General features: G+C 42.2%; 2 protein-coding genes across 2 annotated transcripts in view; one reads left to right on the forward strand and one right to left on the reverse strand.

Moving 5' to 3' along the window:
- The window catches only part of ABCA6 (ATP binding cassette subfamily A member 6), a 75,223-nt gene that overhangs the window by 42,970 nt on the left and 6,060 nt on the right, over positions 1-26,193 (forward strand). The window contains exons 19-34 of the mRNA XM_045299486.1: positions 2-113; positions 913-1,079; positions 1,535-1,668; positions 2,071-2,211; positions 7,948-8,055; positions 9,710-9,883; positions 10,077-10,190; positions 11,705-11,818; positions 13,940-14,017; positions 15,157-15,248; positions 16,284-16,404; positions 16,967-17,084; positions 22,150-22,241; positions 22,612-22,790; positions 23,846-23,921; positions 23,998-24,092. Coding sequence (XP_045155421.1) covers positions 2-113; positions 913-1,079; positions 1,535-1,668; positions 2,071-2,211; positions 7,948-8,055; positions 9,710-9,883; positions 10,077-10,190; positions 11,705-11,818; positions 13,940-14,017; positions 15,157-15,248; positions 16,284-16,404; positions 16,967-17,084; positions 22,150-22,241; positions 22,612-22,790; positions 23,846-23,921; positions 23,998-24,092 — 1,915 coding nt within the window. The remainder of the gene's footprint in view (position 1; positions 114-912; positions 1,080-1,534; positions 1,669-2,070; positions 2,212-7,947; positions 8,056-9,709; positions 9,884-10,076; positions 10,191-11,704; positions 11,819-13,939; positions 14,018-15,156; positions 15,249-16,283; positions 16,405-16,966; positions 17,085-22,149; positions 22,242-22,611; positions 22,791-23,845; positions 23,922-23,997; positions 24,093-26,193) is intronic.
- On the reverse strand, positions 21,535-21,759 carry LOC101644157 (mitochondrial import receptor subunit TOM6 homolog). Its single transcript, XM_045299416.1, has one exon. The coding sequence runs from the start codon at positions 21,757-21,759 to the stop codon at positions 21,535-21,537; it is 225 nt and encodes a 74-aa protein (XP_045155351.1).

A 26,193-nucleotide genomic window follows, 5' to 3' on the forward strand; every position in this document is an offset into this window, starting at 1 on the left:
GAAATGCAGAATCTGGCTAAAAGTGGCATGGCTCTGTGGCGACTGCAAGTCTGTGCCATTGCACGGCTCCAGTTCTTGAAGCTCAAACATGGGAAGAGAACGCTCTTGACCTTGTGAGTACCAGAGGCCCTCAGGGTTGTGGGAAGAGTTTGGGAAGAGGTTCAAGCTGGAGGAGCCTTCAAAACTGGTGTGTGCTTCCTGACATCCCAGCCAGGAGAGAGAAGCAACATTTGATTCCAGTTCATTTCAGTTTGACTCCGTGCTGTGAATTTACCTTTTCACCCCAGAAATACTGAAATAGCACCTACATTTTAACAAAATCCCCAACTGATGCTTATAGATCGCCAGATTGTGCTGTGGGTTAATTGTGCTGTGGCTGCTAATCTCAAGGTAGGTGGTTCAAACCCACCAGCTGTGCTAAGGTACAACAATGAGGCTACCTGCTCCCATAAGATTTATCACCAGAACTCTACTTGGGGTCACTATGGATAAGAATCTGCTAGATAGCAATGGGTTTGGTTTGGGTATGAACAATCTTATGCAAGCCCTACCTAGAGATCTTGTTAACAAACAGATTCTGATTCAATATGTAGATTCGGATTTAGTATATCTGAATTTACTGGGTGTAAAATACAAATTTTCAGGAGTTGAATTGGAATGAACCAAGACCTAATTTTACTGGCAGTGTTTATACACATTTAGCATGTGGTTAGGATTATTCACATGTGTTTAGTCATCCTACTTTGGTAGCCCAATGTTTGTTTGCACAGTGATGTCTTTGAGTAATGTAGCATGCTAATTTATGACTGTCACACACTAAGTTCCCAGAAATATGGCTTAACTTTATGGTGGGATGACAGTGAATCCATTGAACCTCTAGAGATTCATACAGCAATGTCTCTTTGTTTTTAGACTAGCGCTGCTTGGAATTGCAATGCTGCCTTTGACTGTGGAAAATTTACTTATTGCCGTATTAAATCAAAATGGCCACTTGGAATTTAAACCCGAATTGTATTTCCTTTCTCCCGGTCAAATCTCCAAGGAGCCGCTTACCAGCTTACTGATCATCAATAACACAGGTGAACCAAAAAATGAAATTTAAATCCAGAAAAGAATGGTTACGATTGTTAAATAGCATATTCTTGGGAAAGCACATGATAAAAGAAGGCAAGGGAGACCCGGGCTTTATAAACAGAGCTCATCAGAAATGGGGCAGAACATTAACTCTGCTTTGCAGGTTGATGAGGACGGCGAGACTGTCTTGCCGAGCTAAGCTACCCCTCTACCTGCCGACCTTCAGACGTTATGTCTGAGAGAAAGCCTCTTTTGTCCTACCTGAGCAACTTGATCTTGAGATCTATGAGAAGATTTCTGTGTCACGGGTCAACATGACTCTTGTAATGCCCAAAGCCCCACAATCGTTTGTGTGATCTGCTAAGGAACACTGACTTTCGATTGTGTTGGGGAGTGATTTTTAAGCCCAGACTCATGTTTCCTTGCTTTTCTATGGCCTTCTGCATTGACTTCATTCTAGGATCAAATATTGAAGATTTCATACACTCACTGAAACGTCAAAATATACTTTTGGAAGTAGATGACTTCAGAAATAAAAATGGCACGCAAGACCTCTCCTATAACGGAGTCATCATCGTGTCGGGTAAACGGAAGGTACGTTTGTCTCGTCCTTTAGCCTTATGAAAACAACAACAACTAACATTTTTAATGCTGGATTTCAGTCAGGGCACAGCAACTCTTTACAAGAGTAGAAGCCTCCTGCCCCCCCCCCTCCCCACTGTGGATTAGGTGGTGGTTTTGTTCAAACTGCTGCCCTTGGGGTTCGCAGGACAAACGGTGATCACTGTGCCCCAGGGCTCCTACTCATATCATATTACATTCCATTTATTAGCTCCTTTCACAAGGCAGAAAGCAAGTGCCCGGGAATGTCATTTATCTGGAACACACTCACATAGCTTGAATGAAGCCCTGTTAAGGGCTTACATGCCAAGAGCTTATCTTTATGCTTTGAGAATCGAGAATTCATATTTTTGTGGGTTTTTGTTTTATTACAAGGATTATAGGTTTTCAGTGGTGTGCAATATCAAGAGACTTCACTGTTATCCTCTGCTTATGAACATTGTCAGCAATGGGCTACTTGGTATGTTCAATCACACTGAATCTATTCGCATCGAAAGAGACTCGCTGGAGTGGATGGTAAGTACTGCACTTACTCATTCTGAACAATCGGGGATTGACAAAAAAAGCCTCTGTTTTTCATTTTAACTTTTAAATAGGAATAGTTCATTGTGAATCATAAAATACATGATGTTAGAATTAAATAATTGTGTTTTTCCCCCTAGTATGTTAGTATCAGAGACTTCTTATGGTTAATACCTTGTGTAATGCCATTTTCTTCTAGAAAATCTGCTGCAAAGTCATACATATTTATTGAAGAAGTGTAGTAAGGAGAGAGGGAGAGTGAACTCTGGATTGAAAATCTGCGGGACTCATAATTCAGCTGTAGAATTTCATAAATCTAATAGCATATGCTAATGGGCTTGCTGTTGACTAAGTGGATAGTGAATTAACTGTAGATGAAGGAGAATGCACCAGCATGCTTTTGGATTGATTGCTTGCAGCTGCCTATTCAGAATCCTGAGATGCAGTGGTTAAGTGCATGGTAGCTAACCAAAAGGTCAGTGGTTGGAACCCACCAACCTTTTGACCCCACGGGAGAAAAGTTTGGCAGTCCATAAAGACTACAGCTTTGGAAACCATATGGGGCAGTTCCACTCTGTCCCCCAGGGGTTACTATTTGTTTGACTTTGTTGTTGTTCATTACTGACAAGTTTGGACAAAGGAAGTGTGGGTGGGACAGAAGAGAGCAAGAGAACCCCATCACTCCAGGCCTATCATCTCCTTCTTTCATTTCCCCAGCTTGCAAGGATGCCAGTAGGATACAGGGGAGTAGTAAAGGGAGCTCACCAGTCGTGGGCAAGAAGAAATAGGATCAGCAGGTACCAGAAACAGCAGTAGCATCATCTGGTGCTTTGATATCTTCATGCTTCTACTTGTCTGTGCCGGATCCAAATGGTCCTCATTACCCAAGACTCTCTAAGGCATCCCTCTTTGACACACACCTTTCATCCTCAGCCATTCCTGCCATGACACTGATGCACTTTCCCACCTAGGGAAGAACTGCAGGTGCCACTACCTTAAATAGAGTTAAGGAATTCAAGAATTACTTTGAGATGAGGTCTCACTTTGCTTCCTTCTAATTATCCTCAGAAGGCAGTTCTCTGCACTGTCTGGGTAGCAGGTCAAGCTGAGACAGGCACTGATTTGAGGGCGATGATTTAAAATAGTGAAGATACTCATTGGTATTTCCGTTCCCTACTGGTGCTGTGCAAAGGAGCCCTGAGTGGCGGAGTGGCTACTATTTGACCTGGTAACTGCAAGGCCAACTGATGGAAAGCATCAGTCACTCACCAGCAGTAAGAGCTACAGTCTCCCAAACTCACAGGGGCAATTATACCCTGTCCTGTACATTCACCCTGCTTCAGCATTGATGTGACGGCAGTTATTTTGATTTGGTTTTTCATGTTGCTGCCCCCACTTGTCAGTTAGTTTGTCATACTGTGGTGGCTTGTGTGTCGCCGTGATATTGGAAGCGATATTACTGATAGGTCAAATGCCAGCAGGGACACCCAAAGTGACCAGGTTTCAGCAGAGCTTACAGACGGAGAACGGACTATGAAGAAGGGGTCAGCTACTCACTTGGACGGAAGCAGCCACTGAAATCCTTAGGTGTGGCAGGGAAACATTGTCAGGTGCCAAAGGCCTCGTGAATGGCAGCAGAGCGTTGTCAGAGACAGTGCCAGGGGCTGGGTCCCTCGGCATGGAAGGCACTCAAAGTATGACTGGGGAGGAGGTGCTTTCTTAAAGTGGAGTTGACCATGGTGACTTGAATGGAGTGAAGCTTGTAGGAGTAGATCCTACAGGATCTTCATTGACTGATGGGGCACAACTTGGGATGAGAAGAAACATTTCCAAGAATCTAATCATCAGAATTTGGAGTAGAGCAGTGGTTCTCAACCTTCCTAAGACCGCGACTCTTTAAGACAGTTCCTCATGTTGTGGTGATTCCCCAAACCATAAAATTATTTTTGTTGCTACTTCATCACTGCAATTTTGATACTGTTAGAAATTGGGCAACCCCTGTGAAAGGGTCATTCAACCCCCAAAGAGGTCTCGACCCACAGGTTGAGAACCGCTGGAATAGAGGAAGCATGAATCTAGGAAAATTGGAAGTCACAAACATTAAATGCATAAAGATTGATGGCTTAGGTGTTGGTCATTTTTAATCAAAAAATCATATGGTTAACTAGGCTGGGAATAACACCATCAAGAGTGATGGTATCGCATTCATTGTTAGAAAGGGCATTTCAAGATAAATCTTGAAGTATAATGCTGTCTGTGATAGGATTATATATTTACCCCTTCAAGGAAATCCAAACTAAGTATTGTTCAAATTTATGCACCAACCACAAAAACTAGTGTTGAAGAAATTGAAGAATTCTACCAACAACTTCAGATCAAACATGCAATCAAGATGCATTGATAATCCTTGACCATTAGAATGCACAAGTTAGAAACAAATAAGAAAGAATAGTAGTTGGAAAATATAGTTTTAGTGATAAGAAATGAATCTGGATGCAATTTTGCAAGACCAACGCCTTGCTCCTAGAAAATGCCCTTTTTCAACAACACAAAAGGTAACAGTACACATGGACTTCGCTAAATGGAATACAAAAAAATAAAGTCGACTACATCTATGAGAAGAGATGATGGAGAAGCTCCAGATCAGCAGCTCAAACCAGGAGCTAATTGTGGAACAGACGTCGACTTGCTCATATGTAAGTTCAGGTTGAAGCAGAAGAAATTTAAAACAAGCCACAAGAGCCAAAATATGACCTTGAGTCTTTCTCCCACCAGAATTTCGAGAACATCTCAAGAACGTATTTGACATCCTGAACACTAATAACAGAAGAGCTGATGAGCCGTGGGAGGACATCGAGTATATCATTCATGGAGAAGGCAAAAGGTCATTAAAAAGACAGGAAAAAATGGAAAGATCAAAGTGGATGTTAGACGAGACTCTGGACCTTGCTCTTAAATGTAAAGTAGCTCAGGCGAATGGAAGAAATGTTGATGTCAAAGAGCTTAATAGAAAATTTCACAGGGCAGCTTGATAAGACACGTAAAAATTATAAGGAAATGTGAAAAGAACTCAGAAAAACGAAAAGGAAGAACATAACTAGCATATCTTAAACTGAAATAACTGAAGAAAAAACAATCCTCGGCTTGCACTATTGAAAGATTCTCAGGGAAAAATATTGAATGCGGCAGGAAGCATCCAAAGAAGATGGAAAGAATACAGAGTCACTGCATTAAAGACCTAGTCAACTTTCAGCCATTTCAGGAGGTGGTACATGAGCAAGAACCAATGGTGCTGAAGGAAGAAGCTCAAACGGCACTGAAACATTAGTCAAAACAAGGTTCCAGAAATTGGTGGAATAACAATTGAAATGTTTCAATAAGCGGATGAAGCACTGGAATCACTCCTTTATGCCAGGAAATTTGAAAGCCAGCTGGTTGACCTACTGGAAAAGATTCATATTTGTTTTGATTCCAAAGAAAGGCAACAGATTGGTCAAATTATAGAATAACATCATTTATATAACACAAAAGTAAAATTTCTAAAGGTCATCCAACGATGGTTGCAACAGTACATTGATCGGGAATTACCAGTGTTTCCAGTTGGATTCAGAAGAGGACCTGAAACAGCGATGATCATTGCTGGTGTCACATGGATCTTAGCTCAAAGCAGAGAATGCCAACAAGATATTTACTTGTGTGTTGGTGACCTCGCCAAGGCATTCAACTGTGTGGATTATAACATATAGACAGTCTTGCAAGCAACGGAAATTACAAAACACGCCATTGTGTTCATGGGGAACTTGTACATGGATCAAGAGACAGAACAAGGAGACAATGCATGGTTTGAATTCAGGAAAGGTGTGCATCGAGGCGGTAGCAGCTCGCCAAACTTATTCAACTTGCATGCTGAACAAATCATCGGAGAAGCCGGATGACATGAAGAAGGATGTGCATCAGGATTGGAGGAAGGCGTATGTACAAGCTGTGCTATGCAACGACACAACTTTGAAGAAAGCACTAACTGATGAAGATCACGGGTGCAGCCTTCGGTTTGGATTAGAACACAATGTAAAGAAGACCCAAATCCTCACAATTGGACCAAGAGGGGACATCAGGTTAAATGGAGAAAAGACTGAAGTCGCTAAGGATTTCACAATTCATTCTTATTGAAGCAGCAGTCAAGAGAGCAAAAGATGAGTTGCCTTAGATAAATTTGATGCGCAAGACTGCTTTAAAGTCTTTAAAAGGAAGGATGCTACTTTAAGGACTAATGTGTGCCTGAACCAGAATGCTCCTTGGAGACGAGGTTGGGGGAACGTTGTCACAGGTACTTTGGACATAGGCAAGACCAACCTCTGGAGTAGGACATCATGCTTGGTAAAGTAAAGGAGCAACGAAAAAGAGGAAGGTGCTCCACAAGATGCATTGACACGGTGGCTGCAACAATGGGCTCATGCATAGGAACAATTGTGAGGCTGGTTGCAGGACTGGGCCGGTTCGTTCTGTTGTTCAGCAGGTCTTTATGGGTTGAAACCAACTTGATGGCACCTACCACCACCACCACCGCCACCACCAACAGCAGCAAGGTGATTGTAACCAAAATCCCAAGAGTGAGTGATTTTAAACAACAGGCGTTTATTTTCCCACCAGCTTGGGAAGCTACGGTCCAAATCTGGGTTCCAGCTGTGTTGGTTCCTCCTCGTACCTTGTCTGGTGCTGGTGATCCTCACAGGCAGACATCTTCCTCAGTCTGTTCCTGAGCGCCCGATCTGCTCTGTGATACTTCAAAAGTAGTCCAACGTAGGGCACACCCTACCCTGATATGGCCTCATTAGCACAGTAAAGAGCCCAGGTTTCCAAAGAGGATTATATCCACAGGCATAGTGGTTAAGATTCCAACACCTATATGTGGGTGACATAGTTCAATCCCTAACAGCACTTGAATTCCCCTCTGATACAGTCACTTAGCTGCAAGGCTTCACATAGCCACCACTAGCTCTGCTCAGAAAGACTTGCTGCTCTCAGGCCTGAGTCATCCACGAGTCCAGGGTGACCACTGTTGTTGGGTGCCATTGAGTGGCTTCTCTCACCATCGTTCTTATGTTTGCATCCATTGTTGAGCTCACTGTGTCCAGGGCTCTTCCTCTTCCACTTTACTAAACATAAGGTCCTTCTGCAGAGACTGGTCTCGCCTTATACCATTTCCATAACATGTGAGACAAAGTCTCACCAGCCTTGCTTCTAAGGAGCATTCTGGTTGTACTTCTTCCAAGGCAGATTTGTTTCTTTGACACTCCATGGTACTTTCAATATTCTTCACCAGGACTAATTCAAATGCATTGATTCTTTTTCTGTTTTTCTTATTCACTGTTCAACTTTCACATGTATTATAAAGCAATTAAAAATACTCTGGCTTGGATCAGGCACACCTTAAGCCTCAAAGTCGCCTCCTTGTTTTTCAATACTTTAAAGAGGTCTTGTGCAGCAGATTTACCCAATGTAATATGTTGTTTTATCACTTGTTGGCTCATTTTTTTTTTACTGTTCATGCTCATGTAAAACCATCAGAAGCAATTTCCCTGTAGCCTCCCTGTGTAGATGTTGATAAGTTGGATAGACATTTCCATTTTGATTTTTCAATATTGCAAAAAAGCATATCCTTTGTGATTATTAGTGTTTATTTAATTTTTATAAATACTGGCTAGGTTAATGCTCCTTTTATGTTTTCAGACTTATAGAACCTTTGAAACGGAGCTGCCAGAAAGCTTAGTCTTCATATTTTTGGTTGCCTGCAGCGTTGCCCCTTATATCGCCATGAACAGTGTCAGCGACCACAAGGTAAGACGAGGCGGGAAACAAATCAAAGAAGATTCTCAGCCTTCAGTGATTTCAATGATTTAGGTTAAAACGTTTTCTTGTGAGAAGACCGCTTAAAGATGTTTACCTCCAATAACGTAGTGAAGCAATTTTTTCTTTAAAAAAATTCAGAACTTTTACCATTAATATTACAAACTAATTTTTGCTTCGAAATCACAGAAGTGCATTAATTTTGTAGAGACTCAAATGAAGAAAACCTCCGTGTGAGGCTGAGTTTTTGAGAGAAACAAAACAAGAGAGGCTGATAATGTGTGTGTGTGTGTGTGTATACTTCCTACATACACACATACAAGGAAGTGACTCACAGAGTTGTAGACATGGGTAAGCCCAGTCTGGTGCATGTCTGTGTGTCAGATAGTAAGCTGGAAGTTTTCCTGACTTGTGTAGCTGTCAGAGCTGATAACCAGGAAGCAGAAAGACAGAGCAGAAAGACTACAGCTGGTGGATGTAGAGACAAATAAATCCAAAGTCGCAGGATCTCAAGGCCCCCAGGGTCAGCCGACAATACAGCACGTCACTGGCTTCCATCCCCGAAGCTAGAGGTCAGCAAGGCAGATGGAGGATCCAGATCAGCAGGAAGCATCTCTGACCTCTGAAGTAGGCTGCACCTCTGAGGAAGCATCATCAGGGCTGTCACCTGAGCAAGGTGGTTGCGCTCCACCGAATCTCGCCACAATTGCTTGGCAGCTTGCAGCTGATCCCATGGTGGTGCGAATTACACATATGATGTTAGCTTACGGAGGCCTCAGCTGCCAAACTACTGAGAATTCTGGCCCAGCTACCTTGACACAAGATCTAAAAATCACCGTGTCCACAAAGCCAAATAGTATAACATTTCCGAAATCATTTTCTCCTAACTGCAAAGAAGAACTCATTGCTGACCTTGAAGAGCAAATCTAGCACGGGATCCCCTTTCCAATGCAGAAATGTGTGCTGCACTCTATTTGGTCATTGCCTTCACCAGACCCACAAGAAAAACCAACACACCTACTGAGATAATCCGCCTTTACCATCTGGAGTCAGTAACTCCTCAAGAGGATATTTGCACAAAAGGAGAATTTTTCATGTCTTTAGCTTCAAGGGCGGGGTTCAAACTCGCCAGTTACTCACCATTCACGCCGCAGGAGAGAGATAAGGTTGTCTGTTCCTATAAAGATTTGCAGTTGTAGAACCCTTATCCAGGGTCACCGTGAGTCCGAATCGACTTTTTAGTGCCTTGATCAGGAAGTCCAGAGATGGTCAACATGGCGATCTAGGATTCTTAAACTCCCGGAGAGCAGTCCTGCTCTGAGCAAAGGGGGCTTCCAGGAGTCAGAATCCACCCAACAGCAACTGCCAGCCACCACAGCTGTGCCCGTCTCCTGATAATGTCTCTCTTTCGCTCATTAGTCAGGAATTAAATGGGGTTGCCAACCAACCTATCAGATGCTAAGATGAATCATGTTTTAAACCATGGTGACCATTGTGCCGTTGGTGTCTGTGTCTCGGGTTTGTCACTGGTATAAGTATGAAAAACAACCCCAGTGGACTGCTTTAAATCTTACATTGTGTTGCTAACTCCAATTTGGTTTGGGGGTCCCACTTAATCTCCGTGTACCCTGTGTTTTCTCTTCAGACTAGAGCTCATTCCCAACTGTGGACTTCAGGACTCTACCCCTCCGCTTACTGGTGTGGGCAGGCACTGGTGGACATTACCCTTTATCTTCTTATTCTCATTTCAATGTTTTTGTTTTATAAGATAATATTGGTAAATCCCATCTATTTGACGAATCTAATTGTGTTTGCTTTGGTAAGTAACATGTCACCTAGATCATATTTTATGATAAGGATATATTTAGCACTGGCATTCTATATATCAGGATTTCTTCTTGTTTTCATAGTCATGTGAAGTACCAATGGGGGGAAATATTTTTCAGTGTGCATAATTTAATTTTCCGTTATATTTTCTCTTTTGACTTTGGTCTTCTTTATATTATCTTTAGGTTATAACTACAATTGGTTATGCAGCTTCTCTTGTCTTTTTGACATATACGATATCATTTATTTTTCACAAGAGGAGAAAAAACAATATCGTCTTGTCGTTTTGTTTTTATGTGGTAAGTGTATCATCATACACAATAGCCCACCAGGGCACTTTGGACAAAGCCATAGTTAACAGCTAGTGTATTTTTAGAGTTTGATACACCCTCATCCACCCCATGGTATAGAGCTTCCTGGGCACCCCAGGCATCTGCTGATGGAGAAGCACCTTTTGATGCTCATTGTGCCTGATGGTGGAGATATTGTAGCACCAAGGCACAGAACACTTCCTTTACTGCAGCTTAGAACCCTCTCTTCTCCTGGAGGATGAGAACTTGGGAAGGGAGAAGGCAAAGAGAAGAAACGAGGCATACAGAGAGAAGGCTGGGGTTCTGGTAGAAGTCTTTAAAATGTCAGCTAGTGTACTTCAGGACTTCAAGTGATGAGAAGTGAGAGGATAGATGGAAACACAGAGGTGAATAATGTCTTGGGAATAAGAGAAGGGAGACAGAAGCAGACAATTATGCTTTGCAGAGAGATTGTGAGCCTGGTGAATGGGGAATTTTTTTAGACTCGGCTTATAAACTGTCTATTGTGCTGTTACTGAATATTTGGGTTAGGGTTATTTTGCTCTGTTCCAAATTATTTCATTTGTCCCTGATGCAACATAACCCTATATAATACTCCTTCAAGAAATATACTTTTCTAATCAAGATTTATACACAGAGTTTTGAATTCTAATTTTCTGGACTTCTGTGATAAGATTTAACCTTTCTGAATCGTAATTTTCTCATGTATAAATGGAAGAAAAATAAGAATGGGTACATTATGGTATTGCTGAAGCTTGAGCTATAAAATGTATGCCAAGTTCTTTATGCCTTGCATTTGTAATGTTTACTTTATTTGAATTTAGCAATTATGGCTCTCAATGTCTCCTTTCCAATTAATGTGCTAATGATCTAACAAAGCCTCATATTGGTTGATTGCTAAATTAATCCTTGAAACAGAAAGAACATTGTCTTTACTCCCTCCCCACTTCCAGTTATCCTAATGGATAAAGAGTCCATTTTACATAAAATTGCACGGTCTCAAAAAAAGTGCACAGTCTCAGAAAATCATCTGTTTGGAATGAGGAACATATGAAGCAGGGCGGGTGGTGAGAATGTTTTACAGAAGCGTGGGAGCCTCGGTGAGAGGCAATCTGTATTCTGCTTCTATAGCGATTGAGTCACTTTTACATTGGATGCACACTTTCATGTATTACCAATCGTATGACCTTGGCTATCAAAAGGTCGTCATGTCTTTAGCTGAGTGTTCTGCATCACACCGAAGAGTGGACTGTCCAGGAGTCCCTCTCATCTTATCGCCAGGCTCTTGAGGCTTTTTGGAATTTTCTATCACGGAGCTAAGGAGCATCTATGTTCTTCCTAACAAAAACTTCCCTCCTCCTGCGGCTGCCTCTGAAAGGGAAAAATGTGCTTGCCGTCTGGGCGTACTCGCACGTGAGAAAAAACCCCTCCTAGCTCTGCTGTCTCACATATCACTGGGCCGCGTTCGTCTGACATGCGGTTTCTCTGAACTTGTTTTGTAGAGCATCTTCCTCACCACCATCATATTCCACTGGTTTGGCATCATGATCTTCATTATCCCCATGATACTGGTGCCTCCTGCTACCCTGAATGGATTCATTTTATTCATAGAAGAGGTAAGAAAATGTTACTGTCATGTATTTTGAAGATGCAATCTATTCAAGCGCTTGACCCAAATGACAGACGTAAAAAGCAGCTTAAATGGGAGTCCAGAGGGGCAGCGCATGAGGATCAGCGGTCGCCTTGCCAGACTCTCACACTCAAGTGCAGTGATGATGGTAGAACGATGCGACTTACCAGAAAACCCTCAAATGGAACCCTTACAAGGCGTGAACCATGTGACATGAAGCTGATACCTCCGTAAATGCTTTCCCATATGCATGTTGGAAAATATAGAATCAAGAAACTGCTATCGCGTCAATTCTGACTCACAGTGACCCTCAGGGACAGAACAGAACTGCCTCTCTGGGTTTCCAAGACTTTAAATCTCTATGAGACCAGGCAACCTCAACGATCTCTGGAGTCACATTGGGTGGGTTCAAACTCCGGACCTTGTGGTCAGCAGCTCAAAAGATAGCCATTATCAAGTTCTTCTTGAATCTGCCATGGTTAAAACTGCAGGTGGTGGAATAAATAGTTACTATCCACTGAGAGGAAAATCCCCCTATGTATTAACCATGACTATGTGTGCAGAAGTGTGCTGATGCCTGGAGGTCACTGATGAGCAAGAAAGCAGGGCTCTTTATTTCAGTGTTTATAACTCAATGGCATCGAGCCAATTCTTACTCATCAGGACCCCACAGGATAGAACAGATGCACTTCACACGGTTCCATAGTGATCCATCCAGGACAATGGCAAACAAATCCACGCAAGGGGCTTGAGCGGAATAAAAGAAGAGCCAAGAGCCAAAAGGAGCGTTTATGTGGCCTGCCTGACAGGCCATGGAATGTCAAAGAATTCTTCTGGAGATGTAAGCTTAAACAGAGCCCTAAAGGGTGAGTGAGAGTTAGTAAATGGAAGAGTGGGCCAAGAGGCAAACATATTCTGGGAAAGAGGAACAGAGGCGATGAGGCAGAAAAGACCAGAAAACATGAAAGAAGGGGCGTGTGATTCAAATGAAGGGAAGGTTCTGAAGAGGCTGGGCTGTGACATGAGCCAGTCCAGCCGGAGGCACCAGCCTGCGACCCTGCATTGTTCGGTCTGCACTCAGTGATGCTGAAGGAAAGACAAAGGGTTTTGCCGCTTGGGGAATCTGGGAAAGTTTTGGGTTTTTTTTTCTATGAAAAACTCCTTTTCTACTGGTTGGGTGATACCTGGAATTCTTGAATAGAAACAAATTCCTTTGCCTACCACATGTCCCCAACTCCCCCAAGTAGAAATACGTGCATGTGTGAGTATATCTGTCACCTGTTATTTACGAAGATTCAGTTAACCTCTAAATGTATTGCTTGATAAAGGAAGAGTGATTGGAAGAGCTAATCGTTGTGAAAATAAAACACTTTGGAGGTAGGAACACTAACAACCCGAACTTGCTTCTATTGAGTCAACGCTTACTGGTGGCGAGTGACTCTGTAGGACAGGATAGAGTGGCCCCTGTGGGTTCCCAAGACCGCAACTCTTTCCGGGAGTTGAGAGGCTCATCTTCCCCATGGCAGTTAGCTTGTGGGGCTCCATTAGGGCCAATTATGTCAACCTCTAGAGTTTCCCACAGGGCCAACTCCTTTCCCTGTTACCCTTTTGTTAGCCTTTCAGCAAACTTGAACACTAAGAGACTTCCTAAGGATACACTCAGGAGAGAAGCGCATAGGCTACCAGGCCATGGGGAGACAGTTAGGTTTGAATAGGAACCACCCTGCCTTCGCTGCATGTATTTACTTGTCATCCATGTGGAAAGAGGTTCAGACTCAAAACCTCCAACTGCCATTGAGTCGATGCTGACTCAGAGCACCCCTACAGGACAGAAAAGAACTTCCCCAGTGGGTTTCTGAAACTGTGAGCCTGGACAGGAAGAGCAAGCCTTATCTTTCTATGTGGGAGTGCCTGGTAGTTTGGAACTGCTGACCTTGAGGGGAGCAGCTCAGGGAGTACCCTGTACACCACCAGGGCTCCTTTAGTTGGAAGCAGCAAGCTTCATAACGAAGACAATATTCTCTGTGTGGTTTCATATGACTTAAATGCAAGACTGAATCAATTTCCATCTGGCCATTGCTTGCTTTCTTTTTCTTTTTTTTTGCAGCAACACTATATGCATATTAGGACCATCGACGACACGGATTTCGACTTGAGTGCGGCTGATTTTTTAGTGTGCTTAATAGTGAGAAGAACTTTCTACCTAGCCACGCGTTCTTGGGCTTGGATATCGCTTCACGTGCCTCTTAGGAAGACCTGCAGGGTGTCAGCTTTGAACATATTTTGATCATAGTCTCGGATCGAAACATGATTTCCAGGCGTCACTCTAAAACCTAGGTTTACTTTTTATGTGCACACATGGACTAGTTTTCAGTGTAAACTTACTACTCCCTTCCTGAAAATATGAGACACGTTGTAGGAAAAAACCTCACCCAGCTGCAATATAGCACAGCCCTTTTGAATTCTGGATACAAAGGGACAAGTTAAATGATAAGACTGCAAGGGGAAATGATGATGTCACTCTATTTAGACTGAGGAAAACTGCTGTCTTTAAATACTGTGTGTCAACACCTTTGTAGGCACAATAGCCCAGGCGGACAAAAACCCCTGCCCTCGCGGAGCTTTTATAGTCTAGATTAGTGGAAAAGGTAGATAGTAAACTAAATAAACTTGCCAAGTGGATGGTCAGGGAATGTCCGGCAAATGGAACCCTGACTTATTCCAACATCAACCTGGAAGTTCCTGTGGTTGGTAAAATGACCAAGGGAGAACTTGGTAAGAGAGAAATAAGGTCAGAGAGGTGATAAGGTAAAGGGTGGGGTGGGAAAAGAGATTTCATAGAGCCTTCTGGACCACTCTATGAACTTTTAACAGTGACTTTGAGTGGTGGGAGAGCCAGTGGAGGGCTTTGAGTAGAATGATAGGATCAGATCCAGCTATTAAAAGACTCACTCCGGTTATCGTAATGAGACGAGTGAGGCCCGCAGAGAAGATGGAGAGCAGGTAGGAAGGGATTTCGGTAATCCGGGTGAGAATTGATAATGCCTCGACCTCTGGAAGCACATGTAGGGATATGAAGCAACTAAATTCTGGATAATTTTCCAGCAGGAGCATGCAGCACATGCTGGCAGGCTGAATATGGATTGTGAGGGCAAGTACCAGGGAGCTGAGTTGTGACTGGATAGCCATAAATATCTCTCCCCAATTGCATACAAGTGGGATTCATCTACTTTACCTGAAAATAAAAATTGTCAGTGTAATTCAAATGTTTAAATGGGACTTGTACCATTCTCCCTAAATATCATTGTTTTTCTTGGCTCCTAGCCTTATTTTCAGGCTATGGTTTTCCTGTTTGTTCTGAGATGGCTGGAACTAAAGTGTGGAAAGAAAATAATGCAAAAGGACCCTGTTTTCAGGTTTGGATAAAAACCATTCCATTTGGTACTTCACGTCCTATCTTGGGACTCCTCAAGAAAGGCTGCACGATGCGTTCTGTGGGGGTTTATTTTTAGGCACAATGTAAATACCCTATGGTTCTCGTTTTGGCCAGTGGATCACTGGCCTTCTTGCAAGAAAGTATGATTTCCAGGCAGAGGAGCTGAAAGAAACTTTCAGCCCCTCATGTATTTCAGGAGCACACATAGAAGTCATTTTCTCATTCAAGATGGGCCTAAATCCTTAAACCAAAGAGATGGGATGAAATTTAGTAGATTCAGACTGTTTTGCATGTAGAGGGATTTTAGAAAGAATTTATTACATGAGTGATTAAGACGGACTCGGAGTGAACAGGGAAAATGCAGTCACCCGATTTTCTTTCATTATTAAATCGTTTATTAAGGACGCTAACAGATTACAATGCTTGGGAGAAATGCTCAGGATACAGTTGTTCGGTCAGGACAAACTACCAAGTTATTTCAGGGCTGCTAATAAATGCCCAAAGGGCATGTCACTCCATTGTCAACCTCAACGCAAACACATTCAACTCCACTTCCCTGCATCAGCCAATCCAGGTTGCCCAATTAAGTGCCCAGAGGCACCCCACTCCACAAGCTGGCCTCGAGTCCAAAAGCACTAAGCGTTACTTGCTCTGTGGGCTGGGAAGTCCATCCTGTGTCATCCTCAGACGCCTGGTTCCGTTGCTGCTGATGTTCCTCGGCCACTCCTCTGCTGTCACAGCTGTCTCCTGGATCAAGGAGGTTCACCTTGATTTTTAAAGAGGAAGCAGCAGTACTTGCTGACAGATTTGCAAGAGTTAGCGTGTTCATTTGAGGAAAGGTTGCAAGACAGAGGAAGAGTCTGGCTAATGGGATGGGACTTCCTGGTAAAAGTAGAAGCAGGTCTTGATAGGGTTATTGTAGGCAAGCTATTGAAACAGAGCAACGGGGAAACGGATTTGTGTGATGTCCTAGACAATAGGAACCCACTGGTAACATGTCTCTTTTTCTCCACAGAATTTCACCCCAAAGTACACCTGCTCAACCAAAGCGAGAGGAACCTGCAGAGGAAGATGAAGATGTTGCAGCCGAGCGGAGAAGGACAGCCACTGCCCTGACCACCTCAAACTTGGAGGAGGTAGAGAACATGCTCGCAATCAATGTTCACAGGAACGTAGAACTGTCACGATCCATTAGTTTGTGTGTAGCACTCGATCTTTACATACACATGCAGGCACTTCTCTGGAGCTTCCCAGAAGTAGAGCATAAATGATGGTGACGTTATTTTCCTTTCAAGGAAAATGGATTTTAATAAGTGAAGTACAATTTCAAAACCATCTAAGACCTTGTGATTCGAAGTGCGATTTGTTATAAAATGTTAAGTAGAGAGCACAATTTCAAGGGCTGTTTTTTGGGTTTACCTTAGACGTCTAAGGTTTTCCGAACATCTCAGATCTTTCCACCAGCGTAGCCGTGTCTGTGCTGGAAAGACAGTGTGCTACTTCCCGGTTCGCTTAGGAAGCATGAAATCTGTTTACATTAATGACTGAGTGCATATTACATTTGAAACAATCCATATGATTACTGTCGATGCCAAATATGGTTAGGTTTGTGACAGGATAGAAAGGCCTCCCGCAGAAGCGCCCGGGACTGTAAAATCTCTGAAATTCAAGAGGAAACCCTGCTGTCATCTCTTCCAGAAACCAGTCATTCTCGCCAGCTGTTTACACAAAGAATACGGAGCCACAAAGAAATGCTGCTTTTCCAAGAAAAAGAAGAAAATAGCTGCAAGAAACATCTCTTTTTGTGTGAAAGAAGGTTGGCAAGAACCACGTTTCTATTCTCCATTATTCTTAGACAGACCAATGGAACACCTGTTAGGTTTTAGGCACCAATTTAACTGTGAAGGCAATCATTCATCAGCTCACTAAGCATCAATTGTTTGGTGTGTCAAGGCCTATTTGAGGCTCTGGATATATAGTTATGAATGAACTACATAAAGTCTCTGTCCCCATAAGCCTCACAGAAAGATAACCTATCAAGAAAAACACCAGATATTAGATAAATTATATGTGGAGCATGCAAATATATGAAATGTAGGTAATTGATTGGGGCTACGTTGGTTGCACGGCCAGGGGAAGCATTCCCCTTTTCCATTGTTAGCTAGGTAGGGGTTTACATGTCAGTTTATCATTTTCACAATCAATCCATTAGACAACCTTTCAAACAAATGGTTTGCCCTGTTCCTCCTCCCACCTTTTTATACCCACCTCCTGCTTGTAATCTATTATCATATCTTTCACCCAAGTCAATACCTGTCTAACTAATAACCTATTCCTTTATCTCCCTTCTTATTCCAACCTTGGTATCCATCGGTCTGTTTCTCTGAATATGAAAATCTTTACCTTGATTGTTTCATATAATAGTACTCTCATTCAATATGTGAACTTTTGTGATTTACTGACTCCACTCAGCATGATATCCTCTATCCATCCGTATCTTAAGGTGTTTCCATTTCTATTATGACTCTGTAACGATGTGTAGTATTCTCTTGTGTGACTGTACCAAAGTTTGTATATACATTCTCCAATGGATGGATATTTAGGGTGCTCCCATGTTTTTGCTGTTGTGAAAAGTGGTTAACATGGGTGTGCATATACCTATGCGTGTCATGGCTTTTACCTCGTTCGAGCATTTATCAAGTAGAGGGATTGCTGGACAGCATGGCGTTTCTAGTCCCAGCTGTTTCAGGAAGTGCCATATGGCTTTTCACAGAGCTTGTACAGTTTCACAGTCCCATCGATAATGTGCAAGGCTTCCAACCTCTTCACATTCTCTCCAGCCTTGGTTATTTTCTGGGTTTTGAGGGTTGCTATCAATATCAGGGTGTGGTAGTGTGTCATCATGGTTTTGATTTGTATCTCTCAAGCAGCTAGGGATTGTGAGCATTTTCTTCATATGTTTGTTGTCCACTTCAATGTTTTCTTTGGTGGATTGTCTCTTCATGCTTTCTCCCTATTTTTTAATTGAACTATTTCTCTTTTTCTTGTTGAGGTGTTGAAGTTTTCTAAGTATTTTAGAGATTGGTCATTTGTCCAATATATTATTGCTAAAAATCTTTTCTCATTGTATGGGTGTTTTTTTTGTATTTGTGAAGCCTCTTGATGGACATTAGTGTCTTATTTTTAAGAGGCTCCTGTCACCTATTTTGCCTTTGGCTGTGTGTATGTGTTTCTTATCTTTGATAAAGCGTTATACTGTGTACTGGCTCCCCTAAGTTTATCCCCCACCTTTCTTATTGATGATCTTTCTAGTTCTTGAGTTTATAATTAGGTCTCTAATCCACCTTGAGCTCATTTGTGTGTGTGTGTGTGTGTGTGTGTGTGTGTGTGTGTGTGTGTAGTGCAGTATGGGTCCTGTTTCATTCTCCTGCAAATGAAAGCCCGATTTTTATAGCACCATTTGTCATTCACAAGAAATAGGCTTACTTTTTGCCAAAAATCAGTTGTCTGTAGGTGGTTGGGGATATTTCTAGGTTCTCTGTTCTGTTGGTACCCGTATCTGCCACCCGGCTCTAGGCTGCGCTGATGCCTGTAACTGGGTAATAAATTTGGGGGTCAGGCAGTAAGAGGGCTCTCACTGTGTTCTTCTTCCTTGGTAGTGATTTGCTCGTCCGAAGAAGCCTTGATGGCATAGTAGGTTACATATTGGGCTGATATCCCCGAAGTCCGTAATTCCTAGCCTCCTGCTGCTCTCTGGGAACTAGATGAAGCTTGCTACTTCCATAAAGATCTAAAGTCTCAGAAACCTCAGGGACAATTCTACTCGGTCTTATAGGATCACTATAAGTCAGAATTGACTTGACAATAGTGAACTTGAGTTTTTGAGTTTGTTTAACCTCTCTTTCTTTTCCATATAAAGCTGGGGAATCATTTTCCCATCGCTTTGAAGAATGATTCTGGGATCTGGACCAATATTGCAGTTTATTGATAAATTGCTTCAGCTAGCATTGACATTTAAAAAAATCTTAAGTATCTCTAATCCATGAACATGGTATATTCTTCCATTTATATAGGTCTCTTGATTTCTTGTAGTAGTGTTTTATAGTTTTATTTATAAAAGTCTTTTGTTCCTCTGAATTGATTCCTAAGAATTTCATCTTTTGAACCACTATTAAAAATGGTATTGTTTTCTTTATTTCCTTTTAAGCCCTCTCATATGAATTTGAATTGGACTTATTTTTATATGTTGATCTTATAGCCCACCATATTGCTGAATCTTTCCATTAGTTCCAGCAAATTTCTCATTGAGTCTTTGGGATTTTCTTATCTAATCATATCATCTGTAAACAGGGAATTTTACTTCGTTGACAGTTTGGAGGCTATTGTGTCAAATAGCCCTGGCTAAGGCATCCAGCACAATGCTAAATAAAAATGGTAATAAATAGCATCCCGTCTGGGTTCTTCGCTGAGCAAGATGTTGGCCAGTGGATGTCCTTATTATGTTAAGAAATTTCCCTTTAATGGCAGTGTTGCTGAATACTTTTATCAAGTATATGTGTTGGATTTTGTCAAATGCTTTTTCTGCATCAGTTGCTATGATCATGTAGTTCTTTTTCTTTGTTCTATTTATAGAGTGGATTGTATTGATTGCCTTTCTAATGTTGAAATTAGAAAAATTTCATACCTCGTCATGATGTTATTTTGTTTTGTTTTTATGTTATGTTGAATTTTATTGACTAGGATTTTGTTGAGAAGTTTTTTTATGTATATATAAATCATTTTATTGGGGGCTCATACAACTCTTATCATAATCCATACTCCATCCATTGTGTCAAGCACATTTGTACATTTGTTGCCATCATCATTCTCAAAACATTTTCTTTCTACTTGAGCCCTTGCTATCAGCTCCTCATTTTTCCCCTCCCTCATGAACCCTTGATAATTTACAAATTATTATTATTTTGTCATGTCTTACACTGTTCGACATCTCCCTTCACCCACTTTTCTGCTGTCCATCCCCCAGGGAGGGGATTATATGTAGATCATTGTGATCAGTTCCCCCTTCCTCCTACCACCTTTCCATTACCCTGTTGAGAAGTTTTACAACTGTGTTGCTAAGGTATATTCGTTTATAATTTTCTATTCTGATAATGTCTTTGTCTAGTTTGGGTATCAATGTCATGCTCACTTTATAAAATAGATTCTGGAGTTTAATGTTCTTTTTCTATATTCTGAAATAGTTTAAATAGAATTGTTGTCAATTCTTCTGTCAATGTTTGGTGGTATTCCCCTTTGGAGCTCTCTAGTCCTGGACTTTTTGTTGTTGTTGGGAATTTTTTAATGATTTGATCTATTTCTTCTTTTGTTCTGGTGAGGTTTTCTAAATAGGTCTGAGTTAGTTTAAGTAGGTAATATGTTTCTAGAAACATGTCCATTAGGAAGACTTTAGGAGCAACAATGAAGCCAAAATATGGGTTTCAAGAAGGCATGAGCTATAATATTCTCAATAAACACAAGATTTCCAGACAGAAGAACAATTGGAGACAGGCACTCAGCAGTATAGACACCTTGGAGTGGTTAAAGCCCAACCACGCAGCAAGGGCTGTATCTACTCATGAGCAGGAAGTGGTCTAAGTGGTGAGGCTGGATTAGCTACGGCTCATAAAACACAGCTCACATTTCAAGGCAAGTTAGTGAAAAAATGATCAGAGGCTTTTTGCAGACAGACCACCATTCAATTCATGTTTTCAAAAGATGGCACTGCTTGTTGTTCGCTCATGAATTGGGAAGAAGAGAAAATTAATATGTTATGTCAATTTAAATGAAATAGTGTGCTGAACACAGTGGCAGGATTTAGGTGGGACAAAATATCCTTGGCTTCCCAGGTTTAAGAATCATTTAATCATGTACTCACCATGGTAACAATTTTGTGTGTGTGTGTGTGTGCGCGTCCATTCTTTATTTCAAGTATTTATAAAATACCACTAGGCTCTTTCCCAGGATGAGAGTCCAGAGGGCCCCCTTCAGAACCTTGGAAGAGGCAGTGCACACAACTTTACATAACAGCGAGCAACCCTTTAGCTCATGCTTGACGGGAGAACACAGTTCAGAGTGGAGCCAAAGGAAGTGACACCAGGCAGGGGAGGGTGTGTGCTTATCGTAATCAAACTTCAGTTGCCCTTGGGGCAAATCTTGTGGCTGCACAGAAATGGAGGCTGTGTGGGGAAGGTTCAAATACAGCACAAGGGTTCCAAGTGTCTAGGTGGCTACACCCCTGGCTGGGGTGCCATTAGATCAGTGTCGCTCAAGTTCCTGGCCAGCCAAACGCCTGCTACAAAAAGTCCCAAGTTGAGGATCAAGTTCCTCCGTAAATCATTCCTATTGGTGGCGAAGTGGTAGATGCCCCGAAGCCAATCGCCCACATTGTCGGGGATCTCGGGCATTTCATTTGCAGATCCCGCAGCGCTCACGCCCACGCTGGTGGAAGCCATGGCGGCACCTTGGCATTCCGCCCATGGTCACAATTTTTTATGGAAAATATTTTAGACCCTTTCTAACTCAAACAAACATCTTGGGAAAAGACAATGGATCTAGAATCTATAAGGTTTCTAATAATATTTGACATCATACAAAGGTTAAAGAAGAAGCTATTGTGGAGTGAATTACATGGAGATGATAAATTTCAATCTTATAACTGGTAGAGAGGCACAGAGACGTTCGACTCCTGTAAAGAGTTACAGTCTTAGAATCCCACAAGAGCAGTTTTGCCCTGCGCTACAGGATTGCCAAGGGTGGGAATCAACTCCATGGCGGTGAGTTTTTAGAAGACACCAGTTAATGCTTAACTTCTGTTTTTAATAGTTGGTCGTTCTTTCTTTCAGGTGAGATTTTGGGATTGCTGGGACCCAATGGAGCTGGTAAAAGTTCATGTGCTAGAATGATAAGTGGGGTCACAAAGCCGACATCTGGAAAGGTAGTGAAAAAGGAGGAGACAGTTCGATGATGTATTTACAGCACCATGCCCATAGACAGGGGATGCAAATGGCTAATGTTTTCGACATCCTCCATGTGGTCCTTGGAAGAAAAACCTGGCAATCCACTTGAAAAAAATATTACCTAATGAGAACCCTATGAAGCAAAACACATGCTATGAGCCAGAATTGACTTGGAAAAAGCTTCAGTGTTTTTCTCTAATGAATTTACGAAGTGATTTCGCAAATATTTCTTTGATGCTCAAGCATTTCAACCATTTATTATTATGATATATCGGGTGATTGAGTAATTGTGCGTTGTAGGAAAGGCTACATACTTCTAAAACTATTTTGCCTTGTTTGTTTCTTTAGGTAGAACTGAAAGGATCCAGTCCAGTTTGGGGTCATCAGGCAGACAGCTTGGTCAGGTTCCTGGGGTACTGTCCTCAGGAGAATCCGCTGTGGCCCAACCTGACCATTCGAGAGCACCTGGAGGTGTACACAGCTGTGAAAGGACTGAAGGGCGGCGATGCCTCGGCCGCCATTACACGGTACTGTACTGTGTTTCCTATGTGTTAGGAGGCGGGCGAAGGTACAGGTTGCCACAGACTCGCTAATGAAGCATGGTGGCAGGAAATGATATCTCTTATTTTTTAGAGTGCCAGGGAATTAGCAGGAAAATAGGACCCAAAGCCTCATGCCCTTGCATCTTTGGACAGGGTAGCTTTTAAAGATAGTCTAAAATTATTGATGATAAATAAGGGGCCAGAAAAAAAAGTGAACAAACAAAATACCCCCCACCTTTTTTTTAAATTAACAGCTCCATTTTATCTTAAGGAATTTTTAAGAAATGAATTATCTTTATCATCCACAATATGCTGATTTCTCCCCTTTGGTCCCTAGAGTTTTGAGAATAAGAATGCCAGGGTTTCTCTGCTCAAAACGACAAGACTTTGACAATGAAAGAGATCAACTATTTACTAAGCGAAAGGGAGAGATGTTTGCAAGCAGGCATTCAGTTTTATAGAAAACGAAGAGACCATTAAAGACAGGGTTTTTCCTTATGTGGCATTTACGATTGTGTGACCTACCGTTGGTTCTTGAAGATTGTACCGTCATGCTGGAGAACAAGTCTCACGGAATGCACAAAACCTTTCCGAAACAGGTTTGGGGGAAAATGAACTTCTGAGATAAACATCTACCAGCTGTGACTTCAAAGTGTGCAAGCAAAAAGGGACAGTCTTTTGTTTGGCTTGGGGTGGGGGGAGGGTGAAAGGACACACAGCAAAGCAGACATCATTCTTCAATTTTTACTTGGACAATTTAGCGACACTTCAAGTTCTGGAACCATTCTCGCCTTCCTTCCCCAAAGTGTTCCACCATCATTAGGATAAATTCGTTGGCAGCCTTAGGAGGGCTGGCGTCTGCCGGGTCAGGCAAGTCGATGGTGAGAGATCCTTGAGGGAAAGGGAGTTTGGTTAGCAGAGGTATAATTAATGACAAAACCAAGTTCAAACTCATCTCAACATCTCTAATATTGTTACTCTTCTGTGTGCTTGCATTTGCCCCAAATCTTCTCTTCTTGTTTCATCTTGTCTTTCACCAGAGTAGTGGATGCTTTCAAATTGAAGAAGATGCTCGATGTGCCGGTGGAGAAATTGACAGCAGGAACGAGTAGAATGGTATGTGTAGGGTCTGATGATATGTCCAGAGCCGGCAGACGGCGGCAGCAAGCATGGGGGTCACTCTGTGTTTCAGCTGAGCTTAGCGCTGAGTATCCTGGGAAACTCACCAGTGCTGCTGTTGGATGAGCCTTCGACAAACTTGGATCCCACCATGCAACAAGAGATGTGGTGAGAAAGACCGAACTCCCAGGGCTCGGGGTGTTTTTATTGTGCTGTTGTGGATAAGTGCTGTCAAGTCCGTGTGACTCCTCGTGACCCTCCGTACAGCAGATACAACAGGCCCGGCCCCAAGCCATCGTCACAATAACGGCTCTGTGTGAGCCGATGGGTGCAACCACTGGGTCAGACCCTCTCCTTGAGAAGGTCCTCCTCGTTTTTGATGATTCCTTACACAGGAGCTGGGAGGACACATAGTAGGAAAAGGTGCGTTTTTCAACTGATCTTGGAACACGGACACACAGGCTCATTGGTTCCTAATTCAGTGCACTAATCCCTTTTTATGAAGAAAATCAATAGATCCTCTATTGTTATATTGTTTTCCACACGATCACCCGTCTTTCAAGTAAAAAAACAAAGCAAAGCAAAAAATGTCTAATATTTTGTTGGACTTCTTAGGCCTCGTAATTTTGTTTATTAATCGCTGAGAGGCCCAGGTTTCTTGAGCTCTCTGCCTCTTTTCTTTTACTCCTGGTTTGTTTTCTTGTTGTTGCGATTAGGTGTTGTCTGGTCGGTTCTGACTCATAGCAACAAAGCACCGCCCTGTGCCATCTGCATAATCATTGTTCCGGTTGAGCCCATTGTTGCAGCCACTGTGTCAAACCACCCCCTTGATGGTGGTCTTCTGTTTCCTGACCCCCCACTTTACCAAGCACGATGCTCTTTTCCAGGGACTGGTCTCTCTGCATAATGTGTCCAAAGTGCTCAAGACCAAGGCGTGTCATCCTCACTTCATAAGGAGCATGCTGGCTGCACTTCTTCCAAATCAGATTCGTCTGTTCTTCTGGAAGTCCACATTCCTTGCTAAATTCTTGGAAAACACCACCATTCATATATATCAGTTCATGGTCTAACTTTCACATGCAGGTGAAGTGATTGAAAATACCATGGCTTGGTTATGGCACATCTTCATCTTCAAAAAGACATCGTTGCTTTCCAACGCTTTGAAGAAACGTTTTGCAGCAGATGCACCCGATTTGATATGCATTTCATTTCTTGACTTTGTTGTCTTAGACGACATTAACTCGCTGGCCCAATTTCCAGTTATTGTTCCTTTTAGACAATCTGCCAACTTTGCTTATCCATTCTTTGTTGTTTTTTTAATTGTTTTATTAGGGGCTCATACAACTCTTATCACGATCCATGCATGCATCAATTGTGTAAAGCACATTTGTACATTCGTTACCCTCATTATTCTCAAAACCTTTGCTCTCCACGTAAGCCCCTGGCATCAGCTCCTCATTTCCCCCCTCCCCCTCCCTCCCCACTCCCCCCTCCGTCATAAACCCTTGATAATTTATAAATTATTATTTTGTCATATCTTGCCCTGTCCGACGTCTCCCTTCACCCACTTTTCTGTTGTCCCTCCCCCAGGGAGGAGGTCACATGTAGATCCTTATAATCATGCTTATCCATTCTATAAGCACATTTTCTCCCTTCTTCTAATCTAGGACTGGTCTTTTGTACTAATTGAAAGTTTTATGTTTTATGTTTGTGACAGCCCAATACTTTTCCAACTTATTTGAAAACGTCATGATAGACATGGTTGGAATGTAGAAAGAATCAAGGAGCCCTGGTGGTACAATGGCTCAGTGTTCAACTGTATATTCAAGGTTGGGATCAAGAACACACCAGCTGGTCTACTGGGGAAAACGCCTGACCATATGTCCCCATAAAGCTACAAGCTTGGAAACCATATTGGGGTGGGGGGGGGAGGGGCAGTTGTAGTCTATCCTATCAAGTTATTATGATTAGGAATCACTTGGATGTTACACACCACCACCAATAACACATTAATTTATGAACTCATCACCTAGTTTTTATAGATATCAACATATGGCCAACTTTTCTTTTTCCATTTCTAATCAACCACTTTTTTCATCCACCCTCTGATTATCTGGAAGCATATCCTAGTCAACATATCCTTTTATCTATACATATTTCAGTCAATATCTCAGAAAGAAATGAAATCTTTTATTTATTTTTTTACTTAAAGACAATGGCATTCTAAACCAAAAACTGAAAGAAAGAAGCTGATTGCCCTTGGGTCAGT

The sequence above is a fragment of the Echinops telfairi genome, unplaced genomic scaffold (genome assembly GCF_000313985.2).
Source record: "Echinops telfairi isolate 266 unplaced genomic scaffold, ASM31398v2 ScPeMD7_7458;HRSCAF=8496, whole genome shotgun sequence".
Classification (NCBI taxonomy): Eukaryota; Metazoa; Chordata; class Mammalia; order Afrosoricida; family Tenrecidae; genus Echinops; species Echinops telfairi.

Bases quoted from the DNA above. Each gene is read 5' to 3' on its own strand.
- LOC101644157 (XM_045299416.1), bottom strand. From the start codon at position 21,759: ATGGCTTCCACCAGCGTGGGCGTGAGCGCTGCGGGATCTGCAAATGAA.